The 24,817-nt window shown below is 41.3% G+C and overlaps 2 protein-coding genes across 4 annotated transcripts; both read left to right on the forward strand.

Moving 5' to 3' along the window:
- The first annotated feature begins 74 nt into the window (after positions 1–74).
- LOC148884901 (5-hydroxytryptamine receptor 4) lies at positions 75–14,629 on the forward strand. Of its 2 annotated transcripts, none has more exons than XM_089019711.1 (7): positions 75–261; positions 5,088–5,172; positions 5,245–5,424; positions 6,213–6,413; positions 6,490–6,643; positions 7,839–8,482; positions 14,491–14,629. In XM_089019711.1, exons 2-7 carry the CDS (start codon positions 5,150–5,152, stop codon positions 14,582–14,584), a joined length of 1,296 nt encoding a protein of 431 aa, XP_088875837.1. In that variant the 5' UTR covers positions 75–261; positions 5,088–5,149; the 3' UTR covers positions 14,585–14,629. The 2 variants fall into 2 exon arrangements, with proteins under 2 accessions (XP_088875837.1, XP_088875838.1); XM_089019712.1 differs by lacking the exon at positions 14,491–14,629 and adding an exon at positions 13,506–14,414.
- Positions 14,630–14,646: 17 nt separating this feature from the next.
- slc26a1 (solute carrier family 26 member 1) lies at positions 14,647–24,817 on the forward strand. 2 transcript variants are annotated; one of them, XM_089019707.1, is made up of 9 exons: positions 14,647–14,784; positions 17,731–17,818; positions 19,720–20,188; positions 20,306–20,506; positions 20,687–20,933; positions 21,024–21,255; positions 21,329–21,512; positions 21,597–21,884; positions 22,559–24,817. In XM_089019707.1, the coding sequence occupies exons 1-9, from the start codon at positions 14,769–14,771 to the stop codon at positions 23,138–23,140; spliced, it is 2,307 nt and encodes a 768-aa protein (XP_088875833.1). In that variant the 5' UTR covers positions 14,647–14,768; the 3' UTR covers positions 23,141–24,817. The 2 variants fall into 2 exon arrangements, with proteins under 2 accessions (XP_088875833.1, XP_088875834.1); XM_089019708.1 differs by lacking the exons at positions 14,647–14,784; positions 17,731–17,818 and adding an exon at positions 18,896–19,052 and having other exon boundaries at positions 22,559–24,816.

Consider the following 24,817-nt stretch of genomic DNA (forward strand, 5'->3'; position numbering starts at 1 on the left):
TTGATTCCAGAATTTGTAATATCTGTAAACAGCCGCTAGAGGTCAGCATCGAGCTCAACTATGTGTTAGTCCCCCCCACGCCTCCACACAACCCCCCTCTTCACGCCCCCCCCCTCTCTCATTTTGATGACATTTTTCTCTTCTCGTCTCTCTCTTTTGCTGGCAAGAGTCAAAGCGGGTTTGTGAATGATCCAGCTGGACTATGAGAGCATCGCAATGCAACCGGATGAGAAGAAAGGAGGTGCGAGGTGTCTGACACAAGTGAGTGACTAACCTGAAAATCTTTTTTTTTTTTTATGTGGACGAGGGAGTTGTGGAGGGCAAATAAAGAAGCATGTACATATATCGAAAAAGTCAATTCATTTACAAACCGCTCGTTAAATCTCAAACAACCCAAGTTCAGAGTCGTCTCTGTCAACTTAAATTTATACAGTTGCTCTGTTTAGCTTAAAACAATTCATAAAATAGAATCACTTTTTTTTGGGCAACATTTCCTTATTTATTGCTTATTAATGCGACGGATGCATCATGTCGATAATCACGGGCCGTCTTCTGCATAAGTTGTATTTTATTTATGATAGTACCTATGCTTGTCTGCTACTGTAAAGTCTCCTTGACAGCTTTGAAAGGCGCTTAAAGGACAACCGACGTCTCCGGACAAGTTGTGTCCATAATTTGTAAAATGGCTTCAAATGACTTCTACTGAGTGTATTTGACAAAGATTCCACCTCATAGAGCTATATTTTACGTTTTAAGACTCATGCTGAATATTCCCAAAGTCTTGTTTTTGAGTTGGTGACGAGTCCGTATGTGACGTCACTGAAGGAACGCCCCTGACCGAAAAAAGGACACATTGTAGCAGTCCTTCCATCACGTCAATGCATTTGGCTGTACTTGGCTGGTCTGAAAACTTCGTGTAGCACCAAAAAGAGGTAGAAGAGGGCGACAAAGCTCCGTGTATGGAATTAATCAGCCTGTGGAAACGGGCTGATTAATTCCTTGCAATGCATACATATTCGTTGATATAACGCTTTAACAACAGCTGAAGCTGGAACAAAGCGCTAACATGGAAAAAAGGCAAATGCTGCCCCCTCGTAGAAGGGAAAAAAACATTGCGAGAGGGCTGACTAGCGCTGTATCGGCAGTCCCAGCAAGAAAAACACGTCTTTCTCTCCGATACTTTTTTTTCTCCCCTTCATTCATGAATCTTAATCCGTCAGACCATGTTTGGGTATGCTTACTGTTGAATAAGTAAACATTAGTTGGCGCTGCAGACAATTAAGATTATAATGTGTAGTCACGTTGAAAGTTCTCACGGATATTTTGTTTGTTTTATTCCAATAGATAATTGGAAAACTTTTACATATTTATGTGATATTTTGGAACACTTTCTCATTCATTGAAGGTGTGCCTTATAGTCCAGTGCGCCTTTTACAGGTAACATCCGATTTACGACCGAGTTCCGTTCCGACCAAACGTTCATAAGTCAAAACGGTCGTAAGTCGGAATCCATTCAAAATATTGACTAGAGGATCAGAGGCTAAATGACTCGTAAACTCCCCCTCTCTGGTGCCATCACGCTGTCGATTGCTGTGCGAGCGTGAGATGCTGGCTGGCCAAAATTAATGTACGTGTTGCCGGCCTGCTAGCACGTTGCGGTGCCAAGTGTAGAATTAAATTTTTTGAACAGAGTCTCGAGGTTGTAAGTACGGGTGGTCGTAAGTCGAGCCAGTCGTAAGTCGGATGTTACCTGTATTATGATTTTTTTTTTTTAAAAAATGCACCATTCATTGGGGGTGCGTCTCATACACCGGAAAATACGGTAATAGCCACAGAACAAGTGTACATTTTCTCGGATCAACTCAATAAAATACTGCACCGGCGTGTATAGAATTCCACCTGTGTCATCGGGCGCACCGCCTGCCTAAAATCGGCAGAGCGACGCGATGGAACAAAACCGTAATTAATGGATGCCATTTTGACTGGTTTAATTTGAGCACATTCCAAGATTAGCTTCCAGATTTATAACCCAAGTGGGGGAACATTGAGTGAATTGCATTTGAGAAAATCCCGTCCCTCCGGAGAACGCAATCCATTGTATATCCTCACTCAATATCTTTCTATACGACAGCTGCCAAATATGGCAGATTAAATCAAGTATCTCCAAATACTGCTTGCTTGCTCCACGGGCATTAACTGTCCTGTTTGCGCATCACACGCTGCATCGACGGAGCTTATACTTGCACATGGAGTACGTAGGACCATCCTGAACTCTGTATCCTTTGGCTTTTAAGCGGTCTTTTGGATTTGAAATGTATTTCCTCGGCCAGATGTGAACCTTTGCGTCCGCTGTGAAATATATTCCCTGTAGACTCGCCATGGAACGCAATATCCATCCTGGTTGATATGAGGGCTCATTATCCACTGAGGATTGAGTTTTGTGCGTGTTAGTGTCTTTGTTGTTCCAAATCAACGACCAATCATGTTTTGGTCGTGTGTAAACACACATTGGGGGCTCTATTTTTAGTTTTTAGTCATTGGCTTTTGACTCGGTATGACATTTTTTTTGTTTGACTGTTTTTTTTTGTGTGTTTTTGACTGACTGATTATTATTATTATTAGTAGTAGTAGTAGTAATAGTATTGCTGTTGTTATATTTTTTATTATTATTAGTAGTAGTAGTATTGTTGTTATTGTTATTAGTAGTAGCAGTGGTATTGTTGTTGTTAGACGTAGTAGTAGTTTTGCTGTTATTTTTATTATTATTATTATTATTATTATTAGTAGTATTAGTAGTATTGCTGTTCTTATTATTAGTATTAGTATTGTTATTATTATTATTATTATTATTAATAGTATTATTAGTATTATTATTATTATTATTATTATTATGAGAAGTAGTAGTCGTATTGCAGTTATTTTTATTATTAGTAGTATTGTTATTATTATTAGTATGAATATTATTAGTAGTAGTAATAGTAGTATTGCTGTTGTTATCATTTGCATTATTGTTATAGTAGTAGTATTATTATTATTATTAATAGTAGTAGTGATAATAGTAGCAGTCGTATTGTTATTATTAGTAGTAGTAGTATTGTTGTTATTATTAGTAGTAGTAGCTGCTTATTTTTATTATTTTATTAGTAGTAGTATTGTCATTATTAGTAGTAGTAATAGTAGTATTGCTGCTGTTATTATTTTATTATTATTAGTAGTAGTGTTATTAGTAGTAGTAGTAGCAGTAGTATTGTTATTATTATTATTAGAAGTAGTAGTATTATTGTTCTTATTAGTATTAGTAGTCGTAATAGTAGTGTTTTTATTATTATTAGTATAGTAGTAGTGTTGTTGTTATTAGTAGTAGTAGTATTTTTGTTGTTATTATTAGTAGTATTAGTATTATTAGTAGTAGTAGTGTTGTGTAATAGTTGCTATTATTATTAACTATAACAATATCATTTATTCATATCGGATTTATTTAATTATTGATTGATCACTAGATAGCTAGATAACTAAATCAAGAAATAATCCCACTAAATGCCGATTTCATCCCATCGCCCTCCTGATTTATTTGACTTCCGGAGAGACGCCTGGATATTATACTTTATTTTATGGCCGTGCTTATTGGGCCTTGCAAGAACATTTCACCTTGCACATGTTGAAATATCACCACCTCTTACGTCCATGTTGCATGGCTGAAGAAATGTTCACGTTCTAACATGTTGATGAAGGAAATGAATGTTGAAGAATCTCCCGTTGCTTTTTTTGGCCTCATTTTTGTCCCACTCACACATAGAAACGATGAGCTGCGAAAAGACACCTCGGTCTCCAACCATCCCACGAGAAATCGCACTTTTCTTCTTCTCGTCATGGCTTCACGCACATTTTTCCGACTTGTTTTTTTACTTTTCACGCCTGATGCCGTGTAGAAATTGAAGGTTGGGTATGAGAGTCCAGTGATCTAAAGTCAAGAAGGAATGATGAGCCCCCTTTCACACCACTTGTAGGAAAGCATAAAGGACAACCGACACCATTTTTTTTTTTGTTTCCTAACTGACATCAGAAAAACGTTTTATAGCATCTAAAATACCCAAAACACACAGGCTGATATTTTTCGTCAAATGCAAAACACCAATAAAAATGACTTCAAGTGTCCAAAAACGATTTCAAAATGAACCCGGAAGTGGCGAGTTTCAGAAGGTCCCGCCCACTTGTTTGTGATGTCACTATTGGTCACACACTGCCTTGCTCCAGAATCAAAACAATGGCTTCAGAGATTGGGAGAAGATGCTTCCTTGTTACTCATCCACTTATGAATATGATTCAAATACTTCTGAAGAGGAAAGCATAAATGTTTGCCATCGATTAAAGAAGTCCTCCCATATCAATTCAAGCCGTCAAGGACAGCATGTAGTGTCTCAGAAAATGCAAAAGATGGCACCCAAGCTCCGTTGGAAATGGGCTGATTTGTCTGCTGGGAATTTGTGTCAACTAGTATCAAATAATAGTCTTGGTGCAACACACAACGATTCACCATCACGTTATTGATGTGTTTTCCTTGTAATTTCGCTATCAACACGTATCAACACAAAGTTTTTAGACCAAACAAAGTACCGCAAAATGCATTGTGTGTCGGGATCATTCCTCAAGATGGTGAAAGAAGAAGGCTACGTTCCTCATCAAGTGTTTAATGCTGATGAAAGCGGCCACTCCATTCCATCAAGCCATCAACGACCATCACAAAGGTCAATAAAACCACGTTATTATACACTACCGTTTATTTCTTTCATTATAATACGTAGCACATTTTTATACATAAAATAAGATATATTTTGTGTAGTTTTAAGGCTTAGAAAAGTAGAAAATGATGTTTTATGGGGATCTGGGAACGGATTGTTCTCATTTTAATGGTTTCCTATGGGAAATTAATTTTTGGGATACACAATTTTTGCCTTACACTGTCTGGGAACCAATTCAGTTCATAAGCCAAGGTGTCACTGTGTAAAGTTACTCATCCATCCTTCCTTCATCCATCTGCACCACCCTGCAGTTTCTTCATGTTTCTCGTACATCTCATGTTTTGACAGCTGGTCAGGAGAATGGGGTGAAGAGGACTGTCCTCAGCTGACCTTGAGGCAGATGACCAGGGATGGACACAGCGTCACCTCCAATGTAAGCTGACATCAAATATAAAACTCTGCATCATCCCGTTACGGATTTCCTCAAGCATTTTTTTTGGGCTAGTTTCAACGACGGTACGACGAATCCGGATCACCAACAACCAGAACGAGAGCAGCAGCAGCAGGAGTTCCCGAAGTCTTTGGAGAACATCTTGCTGACCATCGCGTTGTCCCTCATCATCGTCATGACTGTTTTTGGCAACTTGTTGGTCATGGTGGCGCTCTGCAACGATCGACATCTACGGTAAGATTGATCATTTCTTTGTTCATTTCTACTAGTTGAACTGTGAATAAGTCCCACCTAACCTTTAATAATAATAATACACGTTTTTCTGTGGGTGAGCAGCGGCAGCCACACGCGCCAGCGTTCACTCAACCCCTAATAACTCAAAAAGATAGAAAGTTAGCCAGCTAGCTATAAGATAGACAACAGAATGCCAGCCAATAGATAGCCAGCTAACCAGCTAGGTAGCTAATAGATAGCTAGCCAGATGGAAATAACTCGCCTAGAAAGCTAGCTAGCTAATAGATAGCTTACAGATAGCTAGCTAGGCTTTCACTCAACCTGGAAATAACTCAGGTAGAAAGCTAGCTAGCTGTTAGACAGCTAGTTTGATAACTAAGTAACTCGGATAGAAAGATCGACAGCTAATAGCTAGCTAGCTAGCTAACGAGATTTAAGGCACCCTTAATAATAATAATAACCCATTTCATTTATAAGGGTCTTTCAAAACTCTCAAGGGCACTGTACAGTCACACGATAAGTTTTTCTGTGGGTGAGCAGCGGCAGCCACACGTGCCAGCGTTCACTCTAGCCGGAAGTCGCTTAAATAGATAGAAAGCTAGCTGGCTAGCCAATAGATAGCTAATAGCTAGCCAGCCAGCTAGATTGCTATATGGATAATATATAGCTAGCTAGCGAGCAGTTAGTTGAGCTTATTTTAATTCTTCTTCTCCGATGATTTTTCAACTTTGTTTTTTTGTGTATTCCACCCTCTGATATTTTTTATTCTTTTCTTTGTGATTTCTCAGGAAAAAAAAGACCAACTACTTTATCGTATCGCTAGCCTTTGCCGACTTGCTAGTGGCGCTAGTGGTGATGCCCTTTGCAGCCGTCGAGTTGACCACCGGCGTGTGGAAATACGGCGAGATTTTCTGTCTTGTCAGGACGTCGCTGGACGTCCTCTTGACCACCGCGTCCATCCTGCATCTTTGTTGCATCGCACTGGATAGGTTTGTTCGCCTGTTTGTGTGGGTTTTTTTAGGGTGTCAACGAATGGCCAAATCAGTTATTGGTGGCGCGTTTCAGGTATTACGCAATCTGCTGTCAGCCGCTCGTATATCGACACAAGATGACACCCCTGCGAGTGGCGCTGATGCTCGGGGGCTGCTGGCTCATCCCCACCTTTATTTCCTTTCTTCCCATCATGCAAAGCTGGAACGCCATCGGGATCGAGGATATCGTAAGTTCGCACCTACTCTCTCGGCGCAGTTAGCAGTAGGTCAACTCAAGAAGTAGCGGTGAAAGGTCGGTCTATCTTCCTTCAAAGCGGAAGATGTACCACTTACATTAAAATTCGGTTAGCTGGCTACCTAGCTAGCTGGCTATTTGCTATCTACTAGCTGGCTATCTAGCTAGCTTGCTATATGGCGATTTATCTAGATGGCCGGATAGATAGTTGGCTATCTATGAGCTATCTGTTAGCTAGCTTGCTAGCTTTCCATCTATTTGAGTTACTTGCGGGTTGAGTGAACGCTGGCGTGTGTGGCTGCCGCTACTCACCCACAGAAAAGGTCATCCTGTGACTATAAAGTGACCTTGAGAGTTTTGAAAGGTGCTTTGAAAGGTTCACTCAACCGGGAATAACTCAAATACCTCAAATAGATCAAGTTAGCTAGCTAGCTAATAGGTAACTAATAGCTAGCTAGCTAGTTAGACAGCAAATAGATAGCTAGCTAGTTAGCCAGCAACAGTGACCCCGAATAACTCAAGTTAGCTAATAGATAACTAATAGCTAGCTAGCTAGTTAGACAGCTAATAGATATCAAATAGATAGCTAGCTAGGGAGCCAGCAACGATGCCCCCGAATAACTCAAATAGATCAAGTTAGCTAGCGAACTAATATATGACTAATAGATAGCTAGCTGGCTAGCCAGCCAGCCAGACAATAGACAGCAAATAGATATATAGCTAGATAGCCAGCAGTGGTGATGCTGAATAACTCAAGTTAGCTAGCTAGCTAGCTAATAGATAACTACTAGCTAGCTAGTTATACAGCTAATAGATAGCATATAGATAGCAAATAAATAGCTCGCTAGGTAGCCATCAATGGTGACCCGGAATAACTCAAGTTAGCTAGGTAGCTAATAGATAATAGCTAAATAGCTAGCTAGTTAGACAGCTAATAGATAGTTAGCTAGGTAGCCAGCAACGGCCCCCCCCGAATAACTCAAATAGACCAAGTTAGCTAGCTAGCTAATAGATGACTAATAGCTTGCTAGCCAGCCAGACAGCCAATAGCTAGCAATAACTCAACTCATTTGGAATTCAATTGAGGAAATTTAGAATCTGGATCCGGATGCTTTGATTTTGTGCAGCCGCTCGTAATGAGACGTCACATTGAAAAGCGCTTCTGCTATTTTCCTTCTTGAATCCAGATCGAAGAGAGGCGGATCTCGCCGGGCGGCTCCAACGAGACCAGTTGCGTTTTTCTGGTCAATCGTCCCTACGCTGTCATCTGCTCCGCGGTGGCCTTCTACGTGCCGCTAGCCCTGATGGTTCTGGCCTACCAACGCATCTACGTGACCGCCATGAGCCACGTCAGGCAAATCGAGACCCTCCAACGCGCCGGATCGGCTCCGGAGGCTGTCGTCGTCACGGCGACGTGGTCCACCTGCTCGGATCGGCCGCAGCGCGACGACCTCGGGACAACCGGCGGAGAAGCGGTTCCCGTCGCCAACAGCCGCATGCGCGTGGAGACCAAAGCGGCCAAGACGCTGGCCATCATTATGGGATGCTTTTGCCTTTGCTGGGCACCGTTTTTCATCACCAATGTGGTGGACCCTTTCATTCACTACTCCGTGCCTTGGCAGCTGTGGACGGCGTGGCTGTGGCTCGGCTACATCAACTCGGGTCTGAATCCGTTCCTGTACGCGTTCCTCAACCGAGCGTTTCGGAGAGCCTTTCTCGTCATCCTTTGTTGCGGCGACCAACGCTTCGTACGCCAGAGCAGCTTCTCCTACGGACCCGCCCACGGAGTCTGCTCGCCGACATCCGTCAACGGCACATCGATGGCACTGAGGTAAGGTGAATCGGGAAGCATTTATTGACATGAATTAAAAAAAAAAATCCAGGTTAATGGTGAATAGTTGCATTTTTTAATGTTGTTATTTTGGAGGCCTTAAAATATACTAGATGTACCTTTTTATTCGTCTCACAGTGGAGAAATTGACATTTCACAGCAGCAAAGTAAAAGTAAAAGAAGAGGAAAGGAAAGAAAGAAGTACAAAAGCAAAATGAAGGAGACAAGAAAAAAAAACGACAAAAATATGGAACGGATTAACAATTTTTACATTGATTATAATGGAAAATGTTGTTTTGGTTTTCAACAAAAATAACAAAATAACATGAATATATAATATGACAACACAAAGACACAGAGAGTCATTCATTCTTCAGCATTTGCTGTACCCTCTTTGTGACATGAAGCAGTTGTAGACGTTTTGTTGAAGTTTGAGCAATGTCGCGTAATCGGAAACATAACAAACTACAACTCAGTGTGTCAAAGTCTTCCTGTGACACTAAATCTGCTTCTTTCGCTCCCTATTCTGGATTTACCGCCAGCGTCGCACACGTCTTTGAACTTCCTGACTGCTTTTTAGTAGATTCAGATTGGAAGCAGATCTCATTGCACACATATAATAATAATAATAGTAATAATAGTAATACTACTACTACTACTAATAATAATCCATTTCATTTATAAGCGCCTTTCAAAACTCTTGAAGACACACATGAAGCCACAATCGTGTCATGGACGACGGCAGAGGAAATGAAAATGTAGCAGAGGTCACGCGGGGGTCACTTGTCATCCCAAATGTGATTAGCAGGTGTCACACTTGTTTTATTCCTCGTCTCAGCACACAACACATTGTCAGATCCGTCTGTTCCAAGTTGTTGTTGATTCACAAGGAGCCGTCTAGGTTGGCCTTTTCTGCCGTCGGCATGCTACAGTTTGAGCCTTGACGGATTTCCGCCCTCATTTGTTTGAGATGTCATTACGGTCAGCCATGCCCCAATTAAATTGTTGCATGACATCTATTTGACTATACTTAAAAAAGTGTGTGTGTGTGTGTGTGTTTGTGTGACTACTCTCGTGAGGACCACTAATATTTTATACCATATATGCATCTGTTAAAGTTTCACAAAGGTCCTCACAAATTCACCCAAAATAATTTTTTTGGTGTGTACTCGGATACACACTTTTTACTCTCTGTGTGTTTATCTGTGTGCGTGTTTAATGAGAGGAAAACCAGAAAAAGTACAATGATATTTTAACCAAATTCACTACCGTGGTGAGGACTTTGAATGTAGGCCATTATTGTCACGTAAAATGAAAGGAAAAGAAAAAAAATATTTGCACAGGTTTGTCAGAAATGTTCGATCAGACACTGTGGACGAAGGCTTGGAACCAGAAAAATTGTCTTTACTGCCGGCAGGAAACGTAGCCATTCATGACAGACGGCTGAATTCTGTAGCCCTCTGCCAAGCTATTTATTGAGAGTATATATAGGCTTTGTGTCCTAGAAACCCAGTAAAAGGGTACTGAAGAGGCTGCAGGACATTCGTGGAAGTATGCACAGGCGCACACACATTTTTATTGATGACATTTACGAACGAATGAATGAATGAATGTTTTCTTTGTTGTTTGTTAACATCATATGACTCTGTTGATGTGCCTTTTTTTCCATGTGAGCGCTTCGTTCCAGCTTCAGCTGTTGTTAAAGCGCTATATAATAATAATACTACTAATAATAATACATTTCACTTATAAGTGCCTTTCAAAACTCTCAAGGTCACTTTACAGTCACAGGATAAGTTTCTCTGTAGGTGAGCAGCGGTAGCCACACGCTAGATAGTTAGCTAATACACTGAATGTCCCTATTCAATACACCGATAGAAAGCTAGCTAGCCAGCTAGTAGATAGCTAATAGATAGCCAACAGAAAGACCCATATAACTTGGGATTTTTTTTTAGCTGGCTAGCTATTAGCTATTTATTGGCTATCCATTAGCTATCTTGCTAGCTGTCTAGCTGGCTTGCTGTTGGCTATCTGGCTATCTATTACCTATTTATTAGTTATTCATTAGCTAGCTAGCTTTATATCTATTAGAATTACTTGCGGGTTGAGTGAACGCTGGCGCGTGTGGCTGCCGCTGCTCACCAGCAGCAAAAACAAAAATACTTCTTATCCTGTTCCTGGAAAGTGCCCTTGAGAGTTTTGAAAGGTGCTGATAAATACAATGTATTATTATTATTATTATTATTATTATTATTATTATTAAAAGAGATATTTTGCTTTGTATAAGGACAAATTGTCGTATTGAAATCCTACCATATATAATAATAATAATAATAATAATATATATATATATATTCCATTCACCCCAACCGACAATGGGATTTCAACTTGCAACTTCCCTCGTAACCATTCCGGTGGGAAACTTGCCTTATCATCCATCCTCATCAACGCTGCAATCTTTTTTTTCCATTTCTGTAGTTCCAAAAGCCACAGAGAGAAGAGTGAAATTTGATTATTTAATGACTTTAAAGGATATTAGAAGCAAATGGAGAACACACACACACACACACACACACACACACACACACACACACACACACACGTCTCATATATCCTGTGTTTATCTCTCATGGGTCACATGCTTTCAGTCAAATGCCTTACAGCGTTGGAGATGGATCAAAACAATTCACATGTACTTCCACCGGAGGAGACAAATTTGTATTCCCCTCCGTGTTGACGCAAGGACAAAAACGCTGCCAATATCAAGTCTCTGGACAAAAGCTAGTTCAAGTTCAAATAAAAATAGAAAACTAGCAACATGCTGCCATTCCCAAATAGTAGTCCCGGTATGGGATATACAATATGTGTGGAAAATGGCCTGAAGCAAAAGCGCTTGTTTGGATAACACGACGCAGCTAGCTAAAAGAAGCAGACCGACTGACCTCCCGCAGTCAATTGAACAGTTCTGAAATATAACCTTGCGCTGAATTGAAGAAAGATCTTCTCAATCTAATAATAATAATAATAATAATAATAATCTGGATGATGCTACATGTTACGAGACCAATAGGGAGCTAATTTAGCCACCGCTAAACTTTTCACTGGGCAAAAAATGTATCAGCTATCTATTAGATATTTATTAGCTCACTACCTGGCTATCTGTTAGCTATATAGCTATCTCGCTATATCTATTAGCTGTATGTTTAAGACGCTTCATTTGAATCCATATTGCGGAAAAATAAACTTGGAAACTCTGGACAGGTCAGAAAATATATTAGCTATCTAGCTAGCAAGCAAGCTATCTATTGGCTATCTAGCTAGCTAGGGAGTTAGCTATTAGCAATATAGCTAGATAGCTAGCCATTTGAGTAAGGAAACATATGAGCAATCTAGTTAGCTAGCTATCTATTAGCTAGCTATATAGCATTGTATTTGCTTGCTAGCTAGCTTTTTATCTATTATTCCGGGTTGAGTGAACGCTGGCGCATGTGGCTGCCGCTGCTCCCCCACAGAAAAACTGATCCTGTGACTGTAAAGTGAATTTTAAAGTTTTGAAAGGCGCTTAGAAATGAAATTGATTATTATTATCGATGTTTATTTATTTATTTATTTATTTATTTATTCGCTTCGCTAAATGGCTGCCACTGCTCACCCGCACAAAAAAAATCCCATGACTAAAGTGTCCGTGAGAGTTTTGGAAGACGCTTAGAAATTAAATGTATTATTATATAGCTGTCTGGCTGGCTAGATCATTATTAGCCATTTATTAGCTAGCTAGCTAGCTTATGGATTCAATAGCTACTCCAAAACATCAGCCTCGGGCTTTAAAGACACGAGATGTTCAAGTCTAGCACAAGATGTTCACTACACCGCTGACCTGGATGTCAACTCACCCGGAATGAATTTCGAGTGATTAGAAAAGGGAAGTGAAATGTGAGTAACTTTTGAAGCTATGCATTTAAAGGACAACCGACACCAATTTTTTGTTTCCTAACTGACATCAGAAAAACTTTTATAGCATCTAAAATAGCCAAAACATGCGGGCTTATATTTTTTGTTAAATGCAAAACACTGCAAAAAAATGACTTAAAGTTTCCCAAAAGTGCCACAAAATGAGCTCGGAACTGGTGAGATTAAGAAAGTCCCGCCCCCTTCTCCCAATCTGAAGCCATTGTTTTGATTCTGGAGCAAGGCAGTTTGTGAAGTAGTATCCTGGCGTGACGTCACGAACATGTGGGCGGCACTTTCTGAAACTCGACATTTTGAGTAGTTTTGGGACACTTTCATTCATTTTTATCGGTGTTTTCCATTTGACTAAAAATATCATCCTGCGTGTTTTTGGCTATTTTCGATGCTATAAAACGTTTTTCTGATGTCAGTTCGGAAACAAAAAATGCCGTTGGTTGTCCTTTAAGTGCATCCAAATCGTTCCGAAGAATTAAGAGCGTTTGTGATGTTCAATGGTGGTCGACTGCTTAGCATGGCTCAGGGCGTAGATGTGGGTTTTCGATACCAGAACCGGGCTTCCTGCGTATGTTCCCTCTGGAACATATGACGCACACAAAGGCTAATATCAATGCTAATATTCCATTTTATTTCTTAATGTATTTGTTGCTAAAAATGTGATGTCTGTCCAGTACTTTGGCACCATCGGGGTACAGTCACCGCCATGTTTTATTTATGAACGCCGTTCTTGTCAAATGAGCTCATCTATGAATATTTAATAGTCCTAAATTCTGACGTGCGCAAAATTGCCTTTGAGTCCACGAACCGCCGCCTCGAAATGTGCTAGCAAAACTAGTAGGACGTCCTAATGTCAAGACACTAAATCCTCTGAAGGAGGACGGAGACGGACGGACGGACGGACGGACGGACGGACGGACGGACGGACGGACGGACGGACGGACGGACGGACGGACGGACGGGGCTTTGTTTGGACAGTAAACACACTCTTTGTCCAGAAAACACACACACACACACACGAAAAAAAAGTTGAAGAACATTTTTGTTTTGCTTTCTCTAGTGGGGACTGGCCACGCCCACTTGTTGTCAGGAGTGTGCTTGCTGTCAATCCAATGAATCATCTCTGAATGAACTGGATGGAAGGATGGAAACCTGAGTTAGATATAAAATACTATTACAGTGACACCTTGGCTTATGAACTTAATTGGTTCCCAGACAGAGTGTGTAAGGCGAAAAGTGTGTATCCCAAAAAAACATTTCCCATAGGAAACCATTAAAATGAGAATAATCCGTTCTCAGGTCCCCATAAAACATAATTTTCTACTTTTCTAAGCCTTATAACTACACAAAATTTACCCTATTTTATGTATAATAAACGTGCTATGATATTATAATTAAACTAAAAAACTATACTATATAATAAAGTCGTTTTATTTACCTTTGTGATGGTCGTTGATGGCTTGATGGAGTGGAGTGGCCGGTTTCATCAGCATTAAACACTTGATGAGGAACGTAACCTTCTTTCACCATCTTGAGGAATGATCCCTTGGAGGTGCTTTCTCTGCTATAATTTTGCCTAGTTCCTCATCAATTGTGTTCTGTTTAGCTGGGTTGATAGCTTTTTGCATCAAGTGTACAGATGGCCTGTGCAGGTTATTTGTGGAGCCTGGTTGATGGGATATTTTAACCTTGCAGTCTACACTGCTGCGTTCTTGACCAATCACGTGGCTTTAACCGATGACTGGGGGCGGGGAATATAGGACCAAAACAAGCCGGCTGCGATTTTCTTGTTAGGAGAACGAGCTCGTTCCCGAACGACACATCACTCATTGTGGCAGCTCCGTGTGTATCCTGAAAAATAGTTTGTATGCCAAGGTAAAATTGTCATACATTTAACGTTTGTAAACCGAAAAGTTCGTAAGCCAAGGGGTTTGTAAACTGATGCATCACTGTATTATTATTCTTATAAAAAATGAAAATGCAGTATAAATTGTATTTTTTTTTTTTTAATAATAAAAGCCATTTATCATATCCGTCTTCTTCAGATTGTCCTTCTTGCCAAATCGAAGCTACTGTGACAACAAAAGAACCATACTGGCCAACGAGCACGAATCCCAGGACTCCCTCAGACCTCTATGAGGAAGACATTTGTCCATTACGACGCTAGCCCAGGTACCAAGTGTCCTCTGTGACGTCAACTGCTGTCAATGTATCTCAAAATTTACTCCGCTGGCCCTCAATGTCGTCTTATTTGGATGTACAATGAGCTCATGGACGCTGGCGGACATTCAGGTTGGCCCTCAACTCACATCTGGACGATGGGATGGACAGATCTCAAGGTGCTTCCTTTTTTTCGATAATCCAATGAGATAGGTCATTTTCTGGTGTTTTTAATCAATATGTTGTTGTAAAAAAAATTTTGTCCATCAGGAAGTCATTACCAGCAAAGAAAATGCAAAATAAATGTCTTCCACGTAGAAAAAAAAAGACATTTTAATGCAAGCAAAAAAAAATAATTTGTGGGGGAAAAAATAGGGGAGAAAAAGGTATTTTATTCTCCTTGGTTGGCTGGCTAGCTGTTGGCTATCTGGCTATCTGATACCTATGTATTAGCTATCCATTAGCTAGATAGCTAGCTGTTGGCTGTCTAGCTGGCTGTTAGCTGGCTAGCTTTTGGCTATCTATTAGCTATTTATTAGCTATCCATTAGCTATCTGGCTAGCTATTAGCTGTCTAGCTGGCTGGCTGTTGGCTATCTGGCTATCTATTAGATATTTATTAGCTATCCATTAGCTAGCTTGCTGTTGGCTGGCTAGCTGGTGACTATGTGGCTATCTACACACTTTTTTTTTTAATAAATAAAATTCATAGATGAACCCCCTGCTACTTATTAAACACCGTTTAAGACATGCATTGTCGTACTTTGACCACAAGAGGGCAGGCGTCTTATGCAAAGCAGCACACACTAATAAAACATCCCCTCTTGTGTAGTTAAATTACATGGTAGTATGGGATTAAAAAACCGCTTAAACTTGTATTTATGTTGTTTATTTGTTTTATTTACTGTACGTAAAATGATTTAAAAGGACTTTAGCCAGCAAACAGGTGGAGTTTGTTTACATTTTCTTTTATGTTTACTCGTGCAGAATGCGCACATATTACTGATGTAATTCAGACGTATGGAAGCCATTTTGTTATGTTTTGAAGGACGTCCTTTTAATGCATTCGCTGGTGACAGGAAATGACATCATGATTATTTTTTTTTATACCAACGTCACTTATATTTTGCTTCAGGGTATCTTCTCCATGCAACCTTGTGTGTGTGTGTGTGTGTGTGTGTGTGTGTGTGTGTGTGTGTGTGTGTGTGTGCGTGAGAGATAGTGATGTGTCATTCGCGAACGAGCCGGTTCTTAGAGTCGGATCCTTACAAGGAGCCGGAAATGGGAGCCGACTTTTCGTCCTCTATTCCCCACCCCCAGTTTTCGGTTAACGCCGCACGTGATTGGTCGATATCCGTGATAGAGGAGGCAGGGGAGAATTACAGACACACGCAGCTGTGAGGAGAAAGGGGAGGGGTAAGGGTAGACAGGTGGACAAATGTTATCACATTATGCTGTTATTATTATTCAATTATTATATTTATTACTAGTTGGTTAATTTAAGCAAAAAAAAAAAACTGAAGAGCCATTTGGGAGCCATAAGAGCCGAGCCAAAAGAACCGGCACACTGAAAAGAGCTGGAATTCCCATCACTAGTGTGTGAGGAATGGCTCTATGACTATTTTTCATAATCGCTTTTCCCCGAAAAGAGGTGTCCGACAAAGGCAATTTTATCTCGGATTTAGATTGTTTTGTGAATAAACGGCAAAGGATTTCCTGACTTATCTGCTTTGATGTGGAGCTCAGATATTCCCACTCAAAAGTGCCGTGCGAGAGGTCAAGGGATACATCGCCTCGTAAAATACATTTATTTTCCAAAATAATTACAATGTAACACTACTAGACCACATAGTGGACATCATCCATTTTAATTCAGTTTATTTGTTATTGTGATCGAAATTGGAAGAAAAAAAAAAGCCAAATTCCCTTTGATATCTGAGATGCGATCTGCATTCCAACCACCAGATGTCAACATAGGACAATAACTTCCCAAAATGGACATCCACGTGCTGTCAAGTTGTCTCATTAGTGGACCACAAAAAAATATCCCTCCATCTATTTTCCAAAATGATTTATCCTTAAAAAAATATGCGGGTGTTCTGGAGCCTATCCCAGCCGTTTACGGGCTGCTTCTTCATGTCACAAAGATGGTACAGCATGATGACAGGGTGGTTTTTCTTTGTGAGCGTGACTTTACCTTAGCCGCAGTTAATATGGAAATGCTAACGCGCTGTTAATAAGTAGAAGACAGTCTTTGCTGGTGTAAGAGTTGAAGAGGTTAACTGCTGGAAAGTTTGGGGTCATTGGGGCAGAACTGCGAGATTGCGGCAGACCTTAAAACAGTAGTATTTCCCTTTCTTCCACGTTAGCGCTTTATTCTAGCTTCAGCTGTTGCTAAAGCGCTATATAAATCAATATGTATGTATTGCATTGTATTTTGGACAGCCGCCCTTATTTCAAACTTATATAACTCCAGACTCATATAATTTATAAAAAAAAAAAATGTTATGCAAAAAGCTATCCATTCCATCAAGCTATCATCGACCCTCACAAAGGTCAATAAAACGACTTTATTATCCAGTACAGTTTATTTCTTTGATTACAATACCATAGCACATTTATTATACATAAAATAAGGTATATTTTGTGTAGTTTTTAAGGCTTAGAAAATTAGAAAGTAGAAAATTATGTTTTATGGGGACCTGGGAATGGATTATTCTAATTTTAATGGTTTCCTATGAGAAATTAATTTTTGGAATACACACTTACACTGCCAGTACTGTGTAATGTCCAAAAATCAAATTGATTATTATTATTATTATTTTTTTTTAATTATTATTATTATTATTTTGGCCTTGTATGTCCTTATAAAAGTACAAGAATGCACTAGCAACCCTGGAGAGCTAACCCAAAGTCATCTGGACAGAAAATAGATCCATAACTTGAAACATTTCTTTCACAGACATCAACAAATATAGCTTCACTGTTCCCATGGCAACCACTGTACTGTTCTCTCCGCCTTCCCCCTCTCGCTCTGCTCCAGACGGCATATGGGGACCGATGTAGGGGGAGGGGCAATGAATGAATGAATGAATAACAACTCCCATCATGCTTTGCGGTCGGAAGCAGGAAGAAGCTTAAGAAGATGTTGGATGGAAGACGGGAGGAGACAGGATGTCCTCCACGTGCCATCCAAGGCGCACCTCTTCTCTGGGTGAGTCTTCCCTTTTGAGGCCTCCGAATATAGATTAGCATCGGGCTAATGTGATAGCAGGCGTGATGATTGAAAGAGAATAATCATCATTTTAATAATAATAATTTGATTTATAAGCACCTTTCAAAACCCTCAAGGTCCCTTTACAGTCACAGGATCGGTTTTTCTGTGGGTGAGCAGCGGCAGCCACACGCGCCAGCGTTCACTCAACCCGGAAGTACTGTAACTCAAATATATAGAAAGCTAGATAATAGATAGCTAACAGATAGCTAGCTAGACCTTAACTCAACCCGGAAGTAACGTGGATAGAAAGCTAGCGAGCTAATATACGGCTAATAGATAGCTAAGTAACTCTGATAGAAAACTGGAAAGCTTTGGTTCAAGATAGCTAATAGATAACCAGCCAGCTAGCTACCTAATAGATAGCCAGTCAGCTAGCTAGGTAATAGATAGCTAACAGATAGTTAATAGATAGCCAGCTAGACACGCTCCTTCCTCTCTGGAACTTTTATTGACATCATGATTTGCATAGAAACAAAGACAATTCTTGATTAAATCTGATGAATTTCTTCACCGGTTGACTGATTGTCCCAAAGGTCAAACTTGATTGTCCCAAAGGTCACGTCTTTAATCGACTGCAAACATTTATGCTTTCCTCTTCAGCACTATTTGAATCATATTCATAACTGGATGAGTAACAAGAAAGCATCTTCTCCGAATCTGAAGCCATTGTTTTGATTCTGGAGCAAGGCAGTTTGTGAAGTAGTATCCTGGCGTGACGTCACGAACAGGGGGGCGGGACTTTCTGAAACTCGCCATTTCCGAGCTCATTTTGAAGTAGTTTTGGGACACTTTAACTCATTTTAATTGGTGTTTTGCATTTGACTAAAAATATCAGCCTGCGTTTAGGGTATTTTAGATGCTATAAAACGTTTTTCTGAGGAAACATTTATGAAACAAAAAATGGTGTCGGTTGTCCTTTAAGAATTTAAAAAAAATTTTTTTTAACTTACTTTTTAACTAACAGATAAATATGGCAGTTGAGTCAAAAATGGACTGGTTTCACCTTTCCTGTATAAACGTCATGCAAATGAGGATTCAAACCCCTCCCACGACAAGTAAGCAAGCCTGTAGCAAATGTTTGCTCAAAGGGCTGCTCTTTGTTCATTCACTCGCTAAATACTGACGACTTGGTTGTCAACATCAGACTGTGTTGCGGTTTCCACTTCTTCAGGTGAGTACGAGGGTCAAGGGGTCATTTTATTCACTTTTGTGGCGTGGTTTCAATCAAAATGTCTTATATGGTTTATAAATGTGTTATTAACGCGCTATAAAGCACAGTTAATAACAAGCAATATGGGGTAGCTTCTGTTTGGTAAAATAAAAATTATTATTATTATTAGCTATCTCTTAGCTAGCTAGCTTTCTATCTATTTGAGTTACTTCAGGGTTAAGTGAACGCTGGCGCGTGTGGCTGCCGCTGCTCACCCACAGAAAAACTCATCCTGTGACTGTAAAGTGACTTTGACAGTTTTGAAAGGCGCTTATAAATACAATGTATTATTATTATTAATTATTAAGCATTTCATTTATAAGCGCCTTTCAAAACTCTCAAGGTCACTTTACAGTCACAGGATTTAGTTTTTCTGCAGGTGAGCAGCGGCAGCCACACGCGCCAGCGTTCCCTCAACCCGAAAGTAACTAAAACAGATAGAAAGGTCGCACGCACCTGAGGCTGTGTTGCATCAGGTGTGTTGCAACAGGGAGACCTGGAAAACATGTAGGACTGCCTGCCGCCCTCGAGGACCGGATTTTGACACCCCTGATCTACGAGCATGACATCTGATCTACACTTTCTATGTTCCTCCCCCACCGGTTGGTTTTTCACGATGATCTGATAGGACCACAGCTGACCACGTCCTTCTCTTCCTCTACCACGCACTTCCGCCATCTGAGGCCATGGAAGAGGTCAACCATCTCAAAGAAAGCGTAACCGGCGATCCGCCATCTTTACTGGAACGGAAGGTTCGCCATGCGCAACCAAAGCTTTGGGTCCTCAAATCCAAGCTACAGCGGAGTCTTAGCTGCTCGGTTCCCCGAATTCGCTCCACCTTCTCCGGCTTCTTCCCCGTTGTACGCTGGCTGCCAAAGTACAAACTGCGAGAGTACGTGTGGGGCGACGCCATGTCCGGATTGATCGTTGGAATCATTTTGGTACCTCAGGCCATTGCCTACTGCCTGCTGGCTGGAGTCGAGCCCATCTACGGATTGTATACTTCATTTTACGCTAATATCATTTACTTCCTGATGGGAACATCCAGGCATGTTTCCGTTGGAATCTTTAGCCTGATGAGTCTCATGGTTGGACAGGTACGTAGGTGTCGCGTCACGGTGGATTACAAAGCGAAACTATACCTGACCGCGTTCCACCTGCTCTAGTATTTAGTACCTATTAGCGTTGTAATAGCCTCTGCTTTCTTTTTGCAGGTGGTTGACAGAGAAGTGTTCCTAGCTGGTTTCGACCTAAACGAGGAATCCTCTGGTCCTTCGGAGTTCAACAGTTCATTCGGCATCAACCTCACAAGCAGTCAAGCTCAGAGTGTGGAAATAATGGGTGTCCCATGCGTGAAGGAGTGTTACGCTATTAGCATTGCTTCTGCTCTTACATTCCTAGCTGGTATCTACCAGGTAAAGCAACAACCTCCCAGTTCCTCTACCGAAAACATGTCAGAGTCTGGATGGGCAGATGATACAGATGTCGAGATTGGAATAGAAGCGATTGTGATTGAGTTCTTCTTCCGACCGAGTTCATAGGGTAGTCTTTGATTTCTGAACGTGAAGCAAGTCTGACAGTCATGGCCTCCACAGGTCATGATGGCCGCGTTTCGGCTGGGCTTCGTCTCCGTTTACCTTTCGGCTCCCATGTTGGATGGTTTTGCCACAGGAGCCTCCTTCACTATCCTGACCGTCCAAGCCAAATACCTCTTGGGTCTGAAGATTCCTCGCCATCAGGGCTACGGCACTGTTGTCGTAACCTGGATCAACATCTTTGCCAACATTCACAAGACCAACGTATGCGACCTGATCACCAGTGCCATCTGCATCACCGTTTTAGGTAATATATGAACTGTAAGTCTTTGGATTGTGCGCAAATCTACTGAAGATAACACAGTCGTTACATTTGGGATGTTTTGGGGTTGTATAGTGGCGGGGAAAGAGATCCAGGAACGCTACAAAGATCGTCTGAAGATCCCATTGCCGACTGAACTGGTCGTGGTTGCCGGAGCCACGTTGGCCAGTCATTTTGGGAATCTCAACCAACAGTACGGAACCAGTGTTTCAGGTCATATCCCCACCGGATTCATCCCTCCTCAAGTGCCCACTTTTAGTCTGATGCCAAGAATAGCGCTAGATGCCGTTCCTCTGGCTGTTATCAGGTGATTTACTGATGTCGGAACAGCAAAGGCAGAGAGAAAAGGGATTTGTAACCAACCATGTCTTATCTTTTAGCTTTGCCTTCACCGTGTCACTGTCCGAAATGTTTGCCAAGAAAAATGGCTACACGGTTCGACCCAACCAAGAGATGTTTGCCATCGGCTGCTGTAACATCATCCCCTCCTTCTTCCATTGCTTCACCACAAGCGCGGCTTTGGCAAAAACCATGGTGAAGGACTCAACCGGTTGTCAGACGCAGGTGATGTCCGAAAAATTCCAAAATGCACACACGCAACCGCACGGTTATCTAGTAAAATCAACGTCCTGGGTGTGTTTCCATCAGGTATCGAGTCTGATCAGCGCCTTGGTCATCCTACTCGTCCTACTCTTCTTTGCACCTTTTTTCCACGCTCTTCAAAAGTGCGTCCTGGCCTGTATCATCATTGTCAGCCTTCGCGGGGCACTCAGGAAGTTCAGGGACGTCCCCGCTAAGTGGCGAGCTAGCCGTAACGATGCCACGGTTTGGCTGATAACCATGTCGGCGACGGCTCTGATCAGTGTCGAGCTAGGACTGCTCGTTGGCATCACCTTTTCTATGATCTGCATCATCTATAAAACCCAGAACCCGAGGGTGAGTGACATCAGTAGAACTGACTCATACACCATCCCTCTAGTAATCATAACTGGTCAAATTGTAGTGATAGAAACTCAGATGCTTCAGATATCTGAAAAAAAAAATCATCGGTCAGGTGTATTTTGCTGGTCCTACCAACATTTCGGTCATATGTCTTAACATAGACTGCGTGGTGAAGTAGGAAATTTGGTCATTGTATCTTCAGGGCACTTGTGAGGTATCCACACGTGGATTCTGTTTGGTACCCTTGGCAATCAACCATAACTTCTTGAGAACATAGTGTAGTTCAGTGGTTCTTCATCTTGTTGGAGGCACCGAAACCCCACCAGTTTCATACGCTCATTCACTGAAGCCATCTTCCAATGACTAGTGCCTACTAACTGCAGTCTAGAGTAGACTGAGGGGTGGACCTCTGTGGCGGAGGATTCACCGAAGCCCTGAGACAGACTCACCGAACCCAGAGGGTTCGATCGAACCCGGGTTAAGAACCACTGGTGTAGTTGTTTAACAGTTTATAGACTTGAACGAGACACAAATATCCTCAGTACACCGCAGTATCACATTTCATTTGACCAACTTTATGTGACACAGACGATACATTCTTGACAATCTTACAAATTGGAGGAAGACAATCCCATTTTTTTGGGAGCTAATCTAACATCTACCATCAGGTCTCTCTCTTGGGCCGTGCCGGCGACTCTGAGCTTTATGAGGATCTGGAGGAATACCAAAACCTGGTCCCACCGAGTCGAGTGCGAGTCTTCCGCTTCCAGGCTCCTCTCTACTACGCCAACAAGGACATCTTCCTGAAAGCGCTCTACAAATCTGTCGGAGTGACCCCTTTCTTGGAGATGACCAGGCGGAGAAAGGCAGAGAAGAAAGCCAAAAAGATGTTCAAGACCCAAGACCAAGCTAATGGCGACGCCAACAACGGAGACGTCGTGTTGGCCCTCGTTGAAAGACAGCTGGACTTCCACACGATCATTTTGGATTGCTCTGCCATGCCATTCCTAGACTCCACCGGCCTGGGTGCCTTTCAGGGGCTGATCAAGGAGTTTTCGGAGATTGGCGTGAGAGTGGTCCTAGCCTGCTGTAACACCCCCCTCATAGATACTTTTCAAAAGGGACAGTTATTTGGGAAGGGTGACGAAGACATGAGCAAAATGATGTTCCACACAGTCCACCGGGCTATCCTGTACACAAACACCCAGCAGTCCAACGAAAGCTCAGAAGACTCTGCACTGCCATCTTAAAGTTCTCCAGGTCTTGCGTGAGTTTTCTTCTGATGGTCCGGATTACTGAAATACAGTGATACCTTGGTTTCCAAACACTTTATCTCACGAACTTATGGCCTTACGAACGGTAAATTCGCAAGAATATACTCTTGGCATACAAACTATTTTTCGGGAAACACACGGAGCGCCACAATGAGATATGTGTCGTTCGCGAACGAGCCGGTTCTTGGAGCCTACCTAGGACCTGAAAATGGCAGCCGGCTTTTTTTCCCTCTATTCCGCGCCCTCAGTCTTCGGTTAAAGCCGCACGTGATTGGTCAAGAGCCTGCATCTGTTGCTCTTGCAATATCACAACTTCCAAGATGTGAAACCCAGAGCTCCTTGAGACACCATTCCATCAAGCCATCAACGACCATCACAAAGGTAAATAAAATGACTTTATTATACTGTAGTTTATTTCTTTAACTAAAATGCCATATCATACTTATACATAAAATAAGGTATATTGTGTTTTAAGGGTTATTTAGTTGAAAATTATGTTTTATGGGGACATGGGAACGGATTATTCTCATTTTAATGGTTTCCTATGGGAAATTAAGGTTTGGAAGACACACTTTCTGGGAACCATTCAAGTTCGTAAGCCAATGTATCACTGTATTCCAAAAAAATGTGCATTTCAGGTGCATTGAGGACTCAAATTGTTCTTGTTGCATCATGAAATGTTCACATCCTAAATCGCTACGACACAAAGATTAAAGCAAAACAAACGCGTCGGCTAATCATTCAACGGATTTTCTTTAATGATCACCTCGTTGCCTCGAGTTCCACTTTTCAGATGGAGCACTTTGTTTAAAAAAAACATGTTTTGAGCCTTTTCTGTGGGTGAGCAGCGGCAGCCCGGAATTAACTCAAATAGATAGAAAGCTAGCTAGCTAATTGATAGCTAATAGATAAGCAAAGATTGTTGACTTTGTCTTTTTTTTAGAACAGGCTACTAATGTTGTAGGTGGAGGTGCTTGCTACCTGGTACCCACAGTCACTATCTTTGGCTCAACTAGCTAGCTAGCTCGCTAGCTAATAGATAACGCCACAGTGTTCTGTCAGTGTAACAAAATGTCACGACTCATGTTGTTTTTTTCGCTTTATCATATCTGTTCAATGTTCTCAAGAAGGTTTATTCATTTCCTGTGTTTGGAAATGCCCCCACTAGCCTTCCTCAGAGGAAGAACAAACAGTGGCCATAAAATGGGACCTTATTTAAATGATGCAACGGCCATCTTTCCACTTTGACATGATTTTTAATGATGGGATAGCCTAATTTATTGGCTGAGATGTAAAACAATTGAACCGCGTATGTTTCCTCGTTATGATATGAAACCTGATCAATTTCAACCCAATGAAGATATTTCTCGTCAAAGGTGACTGATGTTTAGTTTTCTTCATCCGAATCCGATCACCAAAATGGCTGTTTTCACATTTGGAATCAAATATTAGGTTGATTATTTGGACTTTAGCTCGACATGTCATTAATCACACTAATCCAGTTGGTCAAAGTCTACACTTAATGATTTAACCAACCAAAGCCAATTATTAGCCGAGACGTCAAAATAATTTATTGGACGGTTTAAACACTTAACTGTGTTCCCCTCAAAACCTTTAACTTTACTCTTATACCACTTTTTCTAACCACAATAA

The sequence above is a fragment of the Hippocampus bargibanti genome, linkage group LG18, assembly GCF_051943395.1.
Source record: "Hippocampus bargibanti isolate YZ-2025 linkage group LG18, ASM5194339v1, whole genome shotgun sequence".
NCBI classification, from domain to species: Eukaryota; Metazoa; Chordata; class Actinopteri; order Syngnathiformes; family Syngnathidae; genus Hippocampus; species Hippocampus bargibanti.